The 17,699-nt window shown below is 43.8% G+C and overlaps 1 protein-coding gene across 3 annotated transcripts in view; it reads right to left on the minus strand.

The window, feature by feature from the left end:
• SYCP2 (synaptonemal complex protein 2) overlaps positions 1–17,699 on the minus strand; it is a 551,324-nt gene that overhangs the window by 68,748 nt on the left and 464,877 nt on the right. For all 3 annotated transcript variants that reach the window (XM_077252835.1, XM_077252834.1, XM_077252836.1), the window contains one exon: positions 13,493–13,666. In XM_077252835.1, coding sequence (XP_077108950.1) covers positions 13,493–13,666 — 174 coding nt within the window. The remainder of the gene's footprint in view (positions 1–13,492; positions 13,667–17,699) is intronic.

The following is a 17,699-nucleotide window of genomic DNA, read 5'->3' on the forward strand; positions in this document are numbered from 1 at the left end:
CCCTTAGGCTGTGTTCCCACGATGAGCTTTTGCTGAATTTTAGCACATTTCTGCACCTATTATTTAGATTGAGTTACTTGTGTTCTTTTAAGATCTCCACAGGCGGCGCCATCTTGGGAGGAGGAAAGTTTTGTTATGTTCTCCAACATGATGGCGCCGCCAGCACAATAGCAGCTATCGGATCTCAGGCGCGGCGGGCGCCATTTCAAATTGATTTTTCTTTTTGTACTTGATCAATAACATTAAGAACAGTGATCACTAGGACACTAAACATGCGATTATGCTGAAGCGCAGATGCCACGGCTGACATCGGCCTGGCAAATTTTTTTTTCTTCAGTATATACAGGTATTCATTATGCAAACTAGGGAGCAGGTCAGTGAGGGATCAGTGATCTGTCAGCAGTCTGCATTATGAATACCTAATGAGAGAACCACATAAAGAACTCCTCTCCAGGTCCGCCCCGGGGCGTGAGCATATCATTAACTAAAAACAGAAAATAAAGGTTAAACAACAATCACAAGACGGATTTCATCAATCAAGGTATAATTTTAATCAGTATAACGCTGCCGACCTAACATTGTGTGTAGATTACTGTCCACAATCCCGCTGACAGGTTCCCTTTAACCCCTTTATCCCCGAAGGTGGTTTGCACGTTAAAGACCAGGCCAATTTTTACATTTTATGACATACTGTACTTTATGATAGTGGTAAAATTTCTTCGATATGACTTGCGTTTATTTGTGAAGAAAAAATGAAATCTGGCAAAAAATTTAGCAATTTTCAAACTTTGAATTTTCATGCCCTTAAATCATAGATATGTCACACAAAATAGTTAATAAATAACATTTCCCAGATGTCTACTTTACATCAGCACAATTTTGGAACCAATTTTTAGGTAGAAAGTTTTAAGGGTTAAAAGTTGATCAGCGATTTCTAATTTTTCCAACAAAATTTACAAAAAAACATTTTTTTTTTTAGAGACCACATCACATCTGAAGTCACTTTGAGGGGTCTATATGATAGAAAATACCCAAAAGTGATACCATTCTAAAAACTTCATCCTTCAGGGTACTCAAAACAACATTCAATAAATTTAATAACCCTTCAGGTGCTTCACAGGAATTTTTGGAATGTGAAAAAAAACCCCAATTTAACTGTTTTTCACAATTTTTTTTTACTTCAGATCCAAATTTTTTATTTTGACAAGGGTAACAGGAGAAAATGGACCCCAAAATTTGCTGTGTCATTTCTCCTGAGCCCATCGATACCATGAAGGAGAAAACCACTGTTTGGGTGCACGGAAGAGCTCGCAAGGGAAGAAGCGCCATTTTACTTTTTGAACGCAAAATTTGCTGGAGCAATTGGCGGATGCCATGTCGTGTTTGGAGAGCCTCTGCCTAAACAGTGAAAATCACCTACAAGTGACACCATTTTGGAAACTAGACCCCTCAGGGAACTGATCTAGATGTGTGGTGAGCACATTGAACCCTCAGATGTTTCACAGAAATCTATAACACTGCGCTGTGAAAATAAAAAAAAACAATTTTCCCTACAAATGTTTTTAGCCCCCAAATGTTGCATTTTCATAAGGGTAACAGGAAAAATTGCACCATACAATTTGTTGTGCAATTTATCCTGAGTATGCCGATACCCAATATGAGTTAGAAAACTACTGTTTGGGTGCACGGCAGGGTTTGGAAGTGAACCAGCGTCATTTGACTTTTTGAATGTAAAGCTTCCTGTAAAAATTAGCGGATGTCATGTCCCATTTTGAGAGCCCCTGATGTACCTAAACAGTGGAAACCCCCGACAAGTGACCCCATTTTGGAAACTAGACCCCTTCAGGGAATGTATTTAGATGTGTGGTGAGCACCTTGAACCCGCAGGTGCTCACAGACGTTTATAACGTTGAGCCGTGAAAATAATAAAATCACATTTTCTCCACAAAAAATTTATTTTAGTGCCAAATTTTGTGTTTTCATAAGGTAACAGAAGAAATTGCACCATACAATTTGTTGGGCAATTTATCTTGAGTACGCCGATACACCATATGCGGGGGAATACTACTTTTCAGGCACAGTGCAAAGCACAGTAGAGAAGAGGCACCATATTGGAATTCAGATTTTGCTGGAATGGTTTGAGGGTGCAATGTCACATTAGCAGAGCCCCTGAGGTTCCAGAACAACATAAACCCCCTAAATGTGAACTCATTTTACAAACTGCACTCCCCAATAAATTCAACTAGGAGTGCAGCGATCATATTGACACATGTGCTTCACAGAATTTTATACCAATGAGTGGTGAAGAAAGAATACATTATATTTTTTCCATTAAAATGTTATTTGAACCCCAAGTTTTTAATTTTTCTAAGGGCTAATAGGAAAAAATGGACCTTAGTTTGTTGTAAAACATTTCCTGAGAGCGCCAATACCCTACATGTAATCGCAAAATATTTTTAAGGCACAGTGCGAAGCTCAGATGGTAGGGAGCGCCAGATTTTACTGTTATGGTTTGCAGGTGCCATGACCCACTGGGAGAGCCCATGAGGTGCCAGAACAGCAGAACCCCTCATAAGACTCTAGTCTGATCCATGCATCTTTCAAATTCCATATTTCTAATTACTTTGAATTCGACTGAATTGGACTGGAATTGACTGGAAGGTAACATAATACCAAACCACTACAATGTTTCGGTTTCATTTCTCTTTCACCCCCATACTACTTTCCTTCCTACAATCTCCTACAATCTCTCTACCTAGTAAAGTACTACTCATTTCTCCCTAAATACTCCCCAGCCATCTCACCTTCTCCTCAGAACCTTTCCTCCACATATAATCCTTTATCTCCGGACACACACAGCCGCATCATGTCCTATCCTGCTCCCACCTTCTAACGATCTGTCTGCTACTTGATGTATCCCCAAATCCCGACCCCCTCAACACTGTTGTGAATTCCGTTCTCGGGCTCCCTCCTGTGGTCATGAGTGGTACTTCGGTGAGTTCTGTCCATGGACTCCCTCTGGTGGCTGTGAGTGGAGCTGCTGGTTCTGAGATTCCTTCTCCAGCTGCCCTCGATTAGGGCTAGGCTGGATTCTCTATTTAACTCCACTCAGATCGTTACTCCATGCCAGCTGTCAATGTTCTAGTACTGGTTCAGATCTCTCCTGGATCTTTCTGAGGACCTGTCTACTCCAGCACAAGCTAAGTTCCTGCTTGTTCATTTGTTACTTATGGTTTTTCTTGCTAAGTTCTAGTCCAGCTTGCTATCATGAAACTACCTGGCTAGCTGGAAGCTCTGGGGGTGCAGAGTGGCACCACCGCATCGTGAGTCGGTGCGGGGGTATTTTTTGCACACTCTGCGTGGTTTTTGTAGCTTTTTGTGTTGACCGCAAAGATCCCTTTTCTATCCTCAATCTGTTTAGTTAGACTGGCCTCTCTTTGCTAAAACCTATTTCATCCTGTGTTTGTGATTTCCTCTTATCTCACAGTCAATACTTGTGGGGGGCTGCTTTTACCTTTGGGGAAATTTCTCTGAGGCAAGTGAGGCTTTGTTTCCTTTCTTTAGGAGTAGTTAGCTCTTAGGCTGTGAAGAGGCGTCTAGGCAGAGTCAGGCACGCTCCACGGCTATTTCTAGTTGTGTTGATAGGAGTAGGGTTTGCGGTCAGCAGAGTTCCCATTTCCCCAGAGCTCGTCCCGATTCCATGTTTAACTATCAGGTCATTCCTGGTGCACCTAACCACCAGGTCCATAACACAACACATCCCGACACTCATTTCTAACCCCCTGCCACGATCCTCTACATGTTTTCCAAACCATGATAACCTCATACCCATTCATCCAGCCCCCACTGGAGGCCACTATGGAGCACTGTGGAATGCATGCTCTGTCTGCAACAAACTGCTATTTATCCATGACCTCTTCATCACCAACAAACTATCCTTCCTTGGCATCACTGAAAGCTGGCTCACTCCCTCTGACTCAGCCTCTCCAGCTGCGCTTTCCTATGGCGGTGTAACGCTCGTGCCCAGACTGGTTGGCGCGGGCGTCCAGTGGTGTGGCCCCACTGGACCACTGACCAGACTACCCCTGGAAGGGGCGTAACTAAGTAGCTTCCTAGGTGTTCACTGGAGCCTCTGATGGTGAGGTCAGACTTGTGCGGCAGGAAGCTACCACTCCAGGGTGGTGTCTGGCTGTGGATGCTGATCCCACCAAGGGACAGGACACAGGCTGGCAGGCATGGCTGTGAGACTGGCTAGTGTATGGGTACGGCAGAGGCCCTGAGGGGCAGAAGGGCTTGACGGAGACACAGGCAGGCAGGCGTGCACGGCTAGCACTCTGGCAGACAGGCGGGCACGGCTGACACTCTGGCAGACAGTCGGGAACGTCTGGCACGTCGGACGGACAGTGCTGATACTCTGGTAGGAACTGGTATACAGGCGGATGTATAGAAACAGGTAAGTATCTGTTCAGACTGGAGGGTATATGGGAACAGGTAGGGACCTCTTAGGACTGGTGAATATAAAGAAACAGGTAGAGACCTGTGCGGCAAGGTGCGGAACGGAGATAGAGCAAGACCGCAAGAGCGGTTTCAAAGCAGGAGGCGGAGTTAAGAGCAGGAGATGGAGACAAGAACAGAAACGCAGGAGGCGGAGTCAAGAACAGAAACGCAGCTTAGGGTATGTGTCCACGTTCAGGATTGCATCAGGATTTGGTCAGGATTTTCCATCAGTATTTGTAAGCCAAAACCAGGAGTGGGTGATAAATGCAGAAGTGGTGCATATGTTTCTATTATACTTTTCCTCTAATTGTTCCACTCCTGGTTTTGGCTTACAAATACTGATGGAAAATCCTGACCAAATCCTGATGCAATCCTGAACGTGGACACATACCCTAAGAGCAGAGAAGGAGAAGAAAGAGCTAAGAGCAGAGAAGAGGAAGGCGGAGCTAAGAGCAGAGAAGAAGGCAGAGAAGGCAGAGCTAAGGACGGAGCTGCTGGAGGCGGAGCCAAGAGCAGAGACGCTGCAGGCGGAGCCAAGAGCGGAGACACTGGGGGCAGAGACAAGAGCGAAGACGCTGTAGGCGGAGCCAAGAGCAGAACCGCAGGAGGCAATGCCAAGAGCTGGAACAGCAGGAGGCAAAGCCAAGAGCCAGAAGGCGGAGAGCCACAGGTTGTGGCGAGCAAAGCAGAGAAGCACAGAGCCACAGGTTGTGGCGAACAGACCAGAGAGGAGCAAAGCCACTGATTGTGGCAAGCAGAGCAAAGAGGTGCAGAACCACTGGTAGTGGCAAACAGAGCAGAGAGATAAGGCAGAGGTACACACAGCAGAGTGGGAATGGCAAACAAAGAAGGAACAGGAACGGACATAGACCAGAATTCAGACAGGAAAGGACACGGATACACAAACAGAACACGGATAAAGGCCTGCGTATTGCAGCCCTCAGAGACAGAGATAGGACACGACCAGGCAGCTCAGTAGCAAATACTAACTGAGGGAAATAGTTTGTTCAGGCGTCCTCCAATGGGTGATGACGCCTTAAGTATCAGAGGCCTCTAGGCAATTGGCCGGGGACACCATAGGGAGGTGCAATAAGAATCCGGATTTGCCAGCGCCGCACCCCTATGCACACAGCCAGGAAGTGTACACAGAGCAAGCGGCCATGAAGCACACGGCATGGAGCAGGCAGCAGACAGATCTCACAGCATGGCACAGGGTGAGTGAGTTGATGTATCAGGCAGGTGGGGGATGGAAGGCCATGCAGTGATACCGGCAGGGTTGTTACAGGCGGATTCCACCACTCTCACACCCCTCGCCCCAGCAACAAATGTGGTGGAGGAGTTGGCTTGCTCCTGTCCGACACCTGCTCCTTTACTCCAATCCCGCTACCACCCACCGCTACTCTTCTCTCGTTTGAGGTGCACTCCGTCCGCATCTATTTCCCCTCCAGCTGGCTGTCATCTACCGCCCCCAAAACTAGCCATCTCCACCTTTCTCGACCACCTCACCACCTGGCTCCTTCATTTCCTCTCTGCTGATATCCCCACTATCATCATGGGTGACTTCAACATCCCCATTGATACTTCCACCTCAGCTGCCTTTTATCTTTTTTATAACTTTTATCGCTCACTGCCTCCTTCGGCCTCACTCAATGGTCCTCTGAGGCCACTCACAAAGATGGCCACACGATGGACCTCATCTTCACCCGCCTCTGCTCCTTTACTAATCTCACCAACTCACCCCTCCCCCTGTCTGACCACAACCTACTGACATTCTCTTCCCTCTCCTCTCCTAGTGTGCAACCCCCACTCCACAAACTCACTCAACCTCGCAGAAATCTCAAACACCTCAATTTACAATCACTCTCCGAGTCCCTTCTCCCTCTTACAGACATAGCCTCCCTTCATGACACAGATTCTGCTGCCACTTTTTATAACACCACAATAACAGCAACACTTGATTCGGCCGCCCTGCTCATGTATAGCAGATCTCGTACAATCAACAGGCAGCCCTGGCTGACCAGCCTGACCAAAGAACTGAGACGGGGCTTCCAGGGTCGCTGAACGGAGATGGAAGCGATCCTGTTCTGCTGACCACTTCACTGCATACAAGCAATCCCTCGCCAGCTTCAAGTCCACGCTCAATGCCGCAAAACAAACTTATTTCTCATCAATAATATTCTCCCTGTCTCACAACCCTAAACAGCTTTTCAACACTTTCAATTCTCTACTCCATCCCCCTGCACCTCATCCCTCCCCTCTTATTTCTGCTGAAGACTTTGCCTCTTTCTTTAAACAGAAGATCAATACGATCAGAGAAAGCTTTGGCCCACAGCCCCCAATGCCCCTCTTAGCTGCTCAACCCTGTTCCTCCAAAACCAGCTTCTCCACCATGACAGAGGATCAGCTCTCCACCCTCCTGTCAAGATCACACCTCACCACTTGCACACTTGACCCGCTCCCATCCCACGTCATCCCTAACCTTGCCATGGTCTTCATCCCAACCCTAACACACCTCTTCAACCTCTCACTCACAACAGGTTTCTTCCCCTCATCCTTTAAACATGCCAAGATCAAAACCATCCTCAACAAGCCCTCCCTTGACCCATCCTCTGTGTCTAGCTATCGCCCGATATCTCCTCTTCTTTATGCCTCAAAACTACTGGAACAACATGTCCATCTTGAACTGTCCTCCTACCTCTCCTCCTGCTCCCTCTTTGACCGGCTACAATCTGGCTTCTGACCCCATCACTCAACTGAAACTGCCCTAACTAAAGTTACCAATGACCTACTAACTGCCAAGAGCAAGCGACACTACTCTGTCCTCTTTCTACTGGACCTGTCTTCTGCCTTTGACACTGTGGACCACTCCCTTCTGCTACAGATCCTCTCATCTCCTGGCATCACAGACTTGGCCCTATCCTGGATCTCGTCATATCTAACAGACCGAACATTCAGTGTATCCCTCCCCCACACCACCTCCTCACTTCGCCCATTGTCTGTCGGTGTTCCTCAAGGCTCTGTTCTAGGACCCCTACTCTTCTCCATCTACACCTTCGGCCTGGGACAACTCATAGAATCCCACGGTATGCAGTATCATCTCTACGCCGATGACACACAGATCTACCTATCCGGACCTGACCTCACCTCCTTACTTACCAAAATCCCACAGTGTCTGTCTGCTATCTCGGCCTTCTTTTCTGCTCACTTTCTAAAACTGAATATGGACAAAACAGAATTCCTCATCTTTCCCCCATCTCACTCTACCCCTCCACCAGGCCTATCCATCTATGTCAATGGCTGCTCCCTTTCCCCAGTCCCACACGCCCGGTGCCTCGGGGTGATCTTTGACTCTGCGATCTCTTTCAAGCCACATATCCAAGCCCTTGCCTCATCCTGCCATCTCAAACTCAAAAATATTTCCCGGATCCGCACATTCCTTGACCACAACACCACAAAAACACTAGTGCACACCCTTATCATCTCCCATCTTGACTACTGCAACCTCCTACTCTCTGGCCTCCCCTCTAGCACTCTGGCACCACTCCAATCCATTCTACACTCTGCTGCCCGACTAATCTATCTGTCTCCCCGCTATTCCCCAACCTCTCCCCTATGCCAAGCCCTTCACTGGCTTCCTATCGCCCAAAGACTCCAATTCAAAACCCTTACTATGACATACAAAGCCATCCACAACCTGTCTCCTCCATACATCTGCGACATGGCCTCCTGGTACTTACCTACACGCAACCTCCGATCCTCTCAAGATCTCCTTCTCTACTCCCCTCTCATCTCTTCTTCCCACAACCGCATCCAAGACTTCTCCCGTGCTTCTCCCATACTCTGGAACTCTCTACCACAACACATCAGACTCTCGCCTACCATAGAAACCTTCAAAAAGAACCTGAAGACTCACCTCTTCTGACAAGCCTACAGCCTGCAGTGATCCTCAACCTACTGAACAACCACAGAACCAGCTCTACCCTCTCCTAGTGTATCCTCACCCATCCCCTGCAGACTGTGAGCCCTAGCGGGCAGGGTCCTCCCTCCTTCTGTACCTGTTAGTGCCTTGTTTTTTGCTCATTTTTAATGTATTTGTCTATATTTGCCCCCTTTTCACATGTAAAGCGCCATGGAATAAATGGAGCTATAAAAATGTATAATAATAATAATAATAATAATAAGTGACCCCATTTCACAAACTACACCTCTCAATGAATTCATCTAGGGGTGCAGCGATCATATTAACACCATGGGTGTGTCACAAAATGTTATACCATTGGCCAGTGAAGAAAAAATAACTACACTTTTACCACCAAAATTTTGTTTTAGCCCTAGATTTTACATTTTCAGACAACAAGTGGGTAAAAATGGCACCGTAACTTGTCCCACAATTTCTACTGAACGTGGCAATATCCCATATGTGTCGGTACAATACTACGTAGATATACAGAGAGACTTGGGAGCAACAGAGCGCTATTTGCCTCCTGGGGCGCGGATTTTCCTAAAACAGTTTGCAGACTCCATATACAGAACCCCTATTTGCTGAAAAGCAGAATTCCCCCTCAATTGACCCCATTTAGTAGTAATGATTTTGACTCCATGGGTATTTTCCAGAAACAAGTAGCAATGAATGTTGCCGAGTGAAAATGGCAAACTGCCGTTGTAGTGACAGTACGTTATACCCAGCCTGTGCTTCCGGAGACATGCACCCGTAAGTTAGGCGGGCTCTCATCACTTAAAAAATGCGAAACATGTGGACGCAATATGTGGTTTAGGTACACTGTGGGGCTCAGAAGGGAGGGGGAATTGCTGAATTTCTTTTGGAGGGTGAGGAGCCATTTTGCTTTTCCAGAGCCTTTGTACAACCAGTAATGAAAAAGCCCCCATATTTCCGTTAATAAATGACAAACATGAGTGAGGACTTTTTGTGGATTGAGTAGTAACTATTATTGGGAACATTTTACATAACGTTTGGGATCACATTTATCTGATGATCTACGCTGAGCACTTACTTTGAGATTTCCATCTAAATCTCTGAGTGACAGGATTCAGATGAAACCCCCAAGGGATCCATTCACTATAATGAGGCAGCAGAGTTACTCTGGACTCCGTCTTTTCAGAAGTGCACAAAACTGTGGCGGACTGCACTTTTATGCAATCCTAAAAAAAGGACACCGCCGTATCAAAGGTCAGACGGCATCCACAGTGCATCCATTTCATCCTTTACAGGTAATCTTCCGTTGAGGGTTTTGTCTGAATCATGTATTTCAGAGAATTACACGGAAACCCTGATGTAAGCGCTCAGGATAAATGTGCACTAAGCCTTACTGTGATCTTTGGGAGATAGAGTGAAAAAATCAACAGAAGGGGAAGAATTGGCTTTATTTACTTTTTACAGCGATACCAGATTTATACCTAGTTTTTATGTTTGGCTGGTGTCACACACTAAAAGACGCTTCATATTGCAAATACTAAGTTTTTTGCATCACCATATTTTGAGAGCTATAATTTTTCCATATTTTGGCCAACAGAGTCATGTTATGGCTTGTTTTTTGCGGGCGAGTTGACGTTTTTATCGGTATCATTTTCAGACACTTTTTTTTTGCGAGGCAGAATGAACAAAAAACAGCAATTACATTTTTTTTTTGAGAGCCGGGGTTTGGTCATTCCGCGTGTGGTAAAGTTGATAAGGAAGTTTTATTATTCGGGTCAGTACTATTACAGAAATACCTAATTTATATTTTTTTATGGTTTGGCACTTTTATGCAATAAAACACACCAAAAACAGGCAGAGATGCTTACCTGTCTAAATGGGCCTCAATACAATTGTACAGACAGGGTGCAGCGGACCCAAATAAAATGGCAACTGCACAGGTGCAATACCTAATGAAACAGCCAGCCTTCAATCAGGGATTGGCCGTGTGGTACAACAAAGCACTAAGATATATACTCTGTATGTTTTGCACGTTGTGTTTTTTGCAGGGTGCAGTTGGGCCCAAATGGTTCTGTACACTGTGGCCTCTGTTCACACAGGATGCATTGTAGCACTGGGCAGCCCACCACAGGGCGTTATTAATAGGCTGGAGCCAGATGCTCTGCATTCCTTGTGTGAAAAAACAAAACCAAGCCAGCTCACCAGTGTCCACCGCAGGTGCCCGGAACTCCGCTGCAGGCAAACGTAGTAATCATAAGAAAAAAAGAAAGTTTCGTTCCAGCTCCTTTAAAATTCCTGTTCTTTATTTCATATATTAAAAGACATAATGCACATGGAATACATGCTCCTTACAATAAATGCCGGCCACCAACAGAGGCACAAGTGGCAACGCGTTTCGATCTAAGCGATCTTTGTCAAAGCCATACCATGATCTGCACGTTACTCCTAATATAGGGGAAAACATCCAATAGAGATCACAGTTGTTTGTCACATGACTTATTGCAAGGTCCTAGGCATAGTAATGAACATCTCAAATAGACAATAAAAACAAACAAATAATCAGTATTATTAAAATACATATCAGAGTTAACAATAATGCAGCATTAATTAATTGCGTTTATTTAGTCCTGCTGGGAATCGAGTATCTAAATGATAAATCCAAAAGGCTTCTCATGTGAGGAGACACCGTCTGATATCTCCCCCACGAGACGGCACATGAACGTGCTCTATCCCCTGGACTCGGAAATGTATCGTGCTGCGGGCATGGTGTGTAATAAAGTGTCTAGATGCTGCTGACACATTCCTATCCACATTCTGGGTGTTATTTATGTCATAGAGATGTTCTCCAATCCGTGTCTTCAACTTTCTGGATGTACATCCTACATATGATAAATTACAGATATTGCAGTCAATTTTATACACTACATTAGTGGAACTGCAATTAATATACTGTTTTACATCAAATTTTACTGTTCTGTCCATATTGTAAAAACATTTCGTAACAACTGCATGTTTGCAAGTTTTGCAATTGTTTGTTCCACATTTAAAAAACCCGGTATAATTAAGCCAGGTTTTTGTTGTTTTTTTGCTTTCTGAGCAGAACATGCTGGGAGCTATTTTGCTCCCGATTGTTGGAGCTCTTCTTGACACTACATTTATGCCTGATTTCAGTATGCCACACAATTGTTGATCCTCATATAAAATGGGCAAGTACTTATAAATGATACCCTTAATTTTGGTAAATTGTGGACTGTACTGAAAACATATGTATGGCTTTTTTCCCATATCTGAATTGATATTTTTTTGGGACATGATAAGTTCTTTACGGTCTTTTTTATCAACAATTTTTTGTGCTCGATTAATAGTCCATTGGGGATATTTGCGGTACTTTAATTTATTCGATACCTGCTTTAGTTCACCCACCAGATCCCCCTCTAGACTACAATTCCGTTTTATTCTTGTGAATTCCCCAACTGGGACAGATTTAATTGTATGTCTACAGTGACTACTGTTAGCGTGTAAGATGGTATTGCCACTAAGAGGTTTATGATATGTCTTAGTTGTAATAGTTCCATTGGCATTCCCCATAAGTTCTAAATCCAAAAAGGAAATAGTTGTACAATCATGTCTATAAGTAAATCTGATATTATATTCGTTGAAATTAAAATAATCAATGAAATGTGGTATGGCAGACACATCACCCCCCCAAATAATAAGGGTATCATCTATGTATCTGCCATACCACATAACATACTCCAAAAATGGATTAGTAGCAGAAAAAACATATTCCAATTCCCAAAACGCCATAACAAGATTTGCAAGGGATGTGATTCCTTGTGTGAACACGCCACATACAGTATTGTATTGCACCTGTGCATTTGCCATTTTATTTGGGTAAGCTGCACCCTGTCTGTGCAATTGTATTGAGGCCCATTTAGACAGGTAAGCATCTCTGCCTGTTTTTGGTGTGTTTTCTTGAATATTTCCTTTTTTGGTGTTTTTTACTTTTATGCAATAAAAACTATTTTATAAGAAAAAAATAATTTTTGCATCACTTTATTCTGAGAGCTACAACTTTTTTATTTTTTGGCTGATGGAGCTGTATGGTTGCTTGTTTTTTGTTGGACAAGATGATATTTTCAGCGGTACCAAGTTTTCTTATATCCGTATTTCTTATTGCGTTTTATTCCACTTTCAGTTCTGCCATATGATGATAAAGCATTGTTTTTTCCCTTGTTTTTTATATATTTTTATGGTGTTCCCTAAAGGGGTTAACTAGTGGGTCTGTTTTTTTTTTTTAAACCCGGTCATTTTGTAAACGGCGATATCAAATATGTGTACTTTATTGTTTATATATTTTTTTCATACAAATAGTTATTTATGGGTACAACATCTTTTGTTTTTTTATTTTAACAATAAATAAAAAAAAATCACTATGGGACTATCATTTTTTGCAGGCTGATCTCTTGTATAACATGGAGATGCAACAGCATTCATATGCTATGCAAACTGTCAGCACAGCACTGACAGAGTAAGTTGCTGATCATGTTCTGAGCATGATCTAGCAACTTTACCTCTGGTGACCCGGATGACGTCATGACGACATCGTATCACCATGGCAATGATTGGGACCCCGTGGGGTCTCCGATCCAAGGGCAGAGGGGCTGTCTTCCCTTTGCCTGCTCCCGGAATGCTGCAATAGAGTTCAATCGCAGCATTTAGGGGGTTAAAGTTCCGGGAGCGGTGCGGGACAGCTCCTGACACTTAGTGCCAGGTGTCAGAATCAGCTGACACCCGGCGGCGAACGCGCGAACAGCCTGTTTGTGTGCAACATCAACGTCATATGGACGTAATAATCCGTCCCACATCAATAAGTACAAGTACCAGGACGCAGGGACATATTATTACGGACCACGTCGGAAAGGGGTTAAAAGGAAACCACAAATAACCTTCATAGTATTAAGGGCTAAATGTGTCAAATGACAGACTCAGCTCTGTTGTTCACACACTCTATATCAGGCAATAAATATAGACTAGTGGATCCTGGTTTTGACTACTTACTTGGTGTTTAGGGGGTTGTTTTGTGCCTGGCGGCTTGAACTCTTCCTCATACTCAGAATTGGAGTACTCTGAAGAATCTTTCCACTTACCCGCTGCTTGCTGTGGGCTCCGGCACTTACTCTGCTTAAACGTCTCTTTCGTGCCCTTTTTGCTCACATTTATGTCACAAAATTCCTTCAAGTAAGCAAAAAATATGTTTTAGTACATCTATAGTTCAACAAATCACTTGTGGCTACGCTGAACATTTTTCTTCTGGATTTACAAATTTAAAACTGGTAACACATTAAAGTAACAACAAAGTGGATAAAACCTGGCCATATACCACCAGCACAATGCATTAAATGACACAGTATTTCATTAAAAATTATTTACTAAAACAGTCAGTACGGCAGCCAGGACTTTAACCGTTTTACCCCGAAAGGTGGTTTGCACGTTAATGACCGGGTCAATTTTTACCGCTGTCCCTTTATGAGGTAACTAGCTGTTTCCAGCCAGCTAACGCTCGGCATGCTCATTGCTATCTAATTAACGCTGCTAGTGATTAAACTAAAGTAAATAATGACAACATTCAATAGCGCTTACACAGGTGGTAAATTAACTTAAAATGAAGTTAATAACAATAATAATAATTAAAAATCAGAATAATACTAATACATTTTATTCACAGTGTAAAATCAAAAGCAAACTGGATTCGTGTGGTAATGTGTGGGGACAGAGCCTCGTGTGGTAATGTGTGGGGACATAGCCTCGTGTGGTAATGTGTGGGGACAGAGCCTCGTGTGGTAATGTGTGGGGACAGAGCCTCATGTGGTAATGTTTGAGGACAGAGCCTGGTATGGTAATGTGTGGGGACAGCCTCGTGTGGTAATGTGTGGGGACGGAGCCATGTGTGGTAATATGGTGGGGGGGGCGGGATTATGTGTGGTAATGTGGTGGGGGCGGGATTATGTGTGGTAATGTGGTGGGGGGTGGGATTATGTGTGGTAATATGGTGGGGGGGCGGGATTATGTGTGGTAATGTGGTGGGGGGCGGGATTATGTGTGATGATGTGGTGGGGGGGCGGGATATGTGTGGTGATGTGGTGGGGGGGCGGGATTGTGTGTGGTGGGGGGGTGGGATTGTGTGTGGTAATGTGGTGGGGGGGGCGGCATTAGGATCATGTATGGTAATGTGGTGGGGGGCGGGATTATGTGTGGTAATGTGGGGGGGCGGGATTATGTGTGGTAATGTGGTGGGGGGCAGGATTATGTGTGGTAATGTGGTGGAGGGTGGGACTGTGTGGTAATGTGGGTGAGCGGGATTATGTGTGGTAATGTGGTGGGGGCGGGATTGTGTGGTAATGTGGGTGAGCGGGATTATGTGTGGTAATGTGGTGGGGGCGGGATTATGTGTGGTAATGTGGTGGGGGGCGGGATTATGTGTGGTAATGTGGTGGGGGTGGGATTATGTGTGGTAATGTGGTGGGGGGGCAGGATTGTGTGTTGTAATGTGGTGGGAGGCGGGGTTGTGTGGTAATGTGGTGGGGGGGCGGGATTGTGTGTGGTAATGTGGTGGGGGCGGGATTGTGTGTGGTGATGTGGGGGGTGGAGCTACTGTGCAGGGGGCGGGATTAGCGAGTAATCACGGTGCCTCATATATATATATATATATGTATAGATTACTCTGGAATGCTTCAATGGATCCCACTGATTCTGAGACTGTTTTTTCTTGACATATTCCATTTCACGCTAGTGGTAAAATTTCTTCGATATTACTTTTATTGGTGTAAAAAACTCAAATTTGGCAATTTTCAAACTTAATTTTTATGCCCTTAAATCAGAGAAATATTTCACACAAAATAGTTAATAAATAACACTTCCCACTTGTCTGCTTTACATCAGCACAATTTTTTAAACATTTTTTTTCTTTAGGAAGTTATAAGAGTTAAAAGTTGACCAGCGATTTCTCATTTTTACAACAAAATTTACAAAACCATTTTTTTTTAGGGACCACCTTACATCTGAAGTCACTTTGAGGGGTCTGTATGTCAGAAAATACCCAAAAGTGACGCCATTCTAAAAACTGCACCCCTCAAGCTGATCAAAACCACATTCAAGAAGTTTATTAAGCCTTCAGGTACTTCACAGGAATTAATGGAATGTGAAAGGAAAAAAATTAACACAACTTTTTTTCACTAAAATTTAACTTTATCCCCTTTATCGCCAAGGGTGTTTTGCATGTTAATGACTGGGCCAATTTTTACAATTCTGACCACTGTCCCTTTATGAGGTAATAACTCTGGAACACTTCCATGGATCCCGGTGATTCTAACAATGTTTTCTCGTGTCATATTTTACTTCACATGAGTGGTAACATTTCTTTGATATGACTTGCGTTTATTTGTGAAAAAACGGAAATTTGGAGAAAATTTTAAACATTTCGCAATTTTCCAACTTTGAATTTTCATGCCCTTAAATCACAGAGATATGTCACATAAGTAACATCTTCCACATGTCTACTTTACATCAGCACAATCTTGGAACCAAATTTTTTTTTTGTTAGGGAGTTATAAGGGTTAAAAGTTGACCAACAATTTCTCATTTTTACAACATCATTTTTTTTAGGGACCACATCACGTTTGAAGTCACTTTCTGGTGTCTATGTGATAGAAAATACCCAAAAGTTGCACCATTCTAAAAACTGCACCCCTCAAGGTGCTCAAAACCATATTCAAGAAGTTTATTAACCCTTCAGGTGCTTCACAGGAATTTTTAGAATGTTTAAAATAAAATGAACATTTAACTTTTTTTCACAAAAAATTTACTTCAAATCCAAGTTTTTTTTATTTTCCCAAGGGTAACAGGAGAGATTGGACCCCAAAAGTTGTCCAATTTGTCCTGAGTACACTGATACCCCATATATGGGGTAGAACCACTGTATGGGCGCATGGCAGAACTCGGAAGGGAAGGAGCACCGTTTGACTTTTTCAACGCAGAATTGGCTGGAATTGAGATCAGACGCCATGTCGCATTTGGAGAGCCCCTGATGTGCCTAAACAGTTGAAGCCCCCCCAATTCTAACTCCAACCCTAACGCCAACCCCCCCAGAACCCTAATCCCAGCCTTAAGCATAACCCTAACCACAAACCTAACTCTAACACACCCCTAACCCTAATCCCAACACTAACCCTAATCCAAACCCTAACTAGCCACAACCCTAACCCTAACTTTAACCACAACCCTAACCCTAACTTTAGCCCCAACCTTAACTTTAGCCCCAACCTTAACCCTAACTTTAGCCCCAACTCTAACCCTAACTTTAGCCTCAACCCTAACTTTAGCCCCAACCCTAAACCTAATGGGAAAATGGAAATAAATACATTTTATTCATTTTATTATTTTTCCCTAACTAAGGGGGTGATAAAGGGGGGTTTGATTTACTATTTATAGCGGGTTTTTATATTGGGTCTTTATGTTTGGCAGCTGTCACACGCTAAAAGACGCATTCTATTGCAAAAAATAGTTTTTCCATCACCACATTTTGAGAGCTATAATTTTCCCATATTTTGGCCCACAGAGTCATGCGAGGTCTTGTTTTTTGAGGGATGAGCTGACGTTTTTATTGGTACCCTTTTCAGGCATATGACATTTTTTGATCGCTTTTTATTACGATTATTGGGAGGCAGAGTGAAAAAAACCCAGGAATTCATGAATTTGAGTGGAGAGCTGGTTGTTGGAGATTCGTTGCTGGTGGTGTATTTTCCTTTGTCTTATTTACTCCTTCCTATATTTGTATTTATTTTGCCCTGCACATTTATAGTGTATTCCTGTCATGTCGGACGCTGTTCAGACCAGGTCGTCCGACAGACAGCGGTAATTCCGCTTTTGTCCACTATACGCTCTTTGGCGTCGGCTAGATTTTGTCTAGCTGGTCCAGGGTTAATTTACCTGGTGATCGGATTGGAAGCTGGGCCATGCCCACTGCCTTTAAATAGTTCTCCTGAACATTGGGCGTCACCTATTATAGCTTCAGTCTAGAGCTTGGTTATCTCGGTCTTGTGTGGTGAGCTAGTGGTTGGAGTATCGTATCTGGTGGAGTATATTTCCCTTTGTCTTATTTACTCCTTCCTATATTTGTGTTTATTTTGCCCTGAGCATTTATAGTGTATTCCTGTTTGACTGCGGTGTGGTGTATATTTTCTGTTATCCTTGTCTGTGCTTATTGTGG

The sequence above is a fragment of the Ranitomeya variabilis genome, chromosome 4, assembly GCF_051348905.1.
Source record: "Ranitomeya variabilis isolate aRanVar5 chromosome 4, aRanVar5.hap1, whole genome shotgun sequence".
Classification (NCBI taxonomy): domain Eukaryota; kingdom Metazoa; phylum Chordata; class Amphibia; order Anura; family Dendrobatidae; genus Ranitomeya; species Ranitomeya variabilis.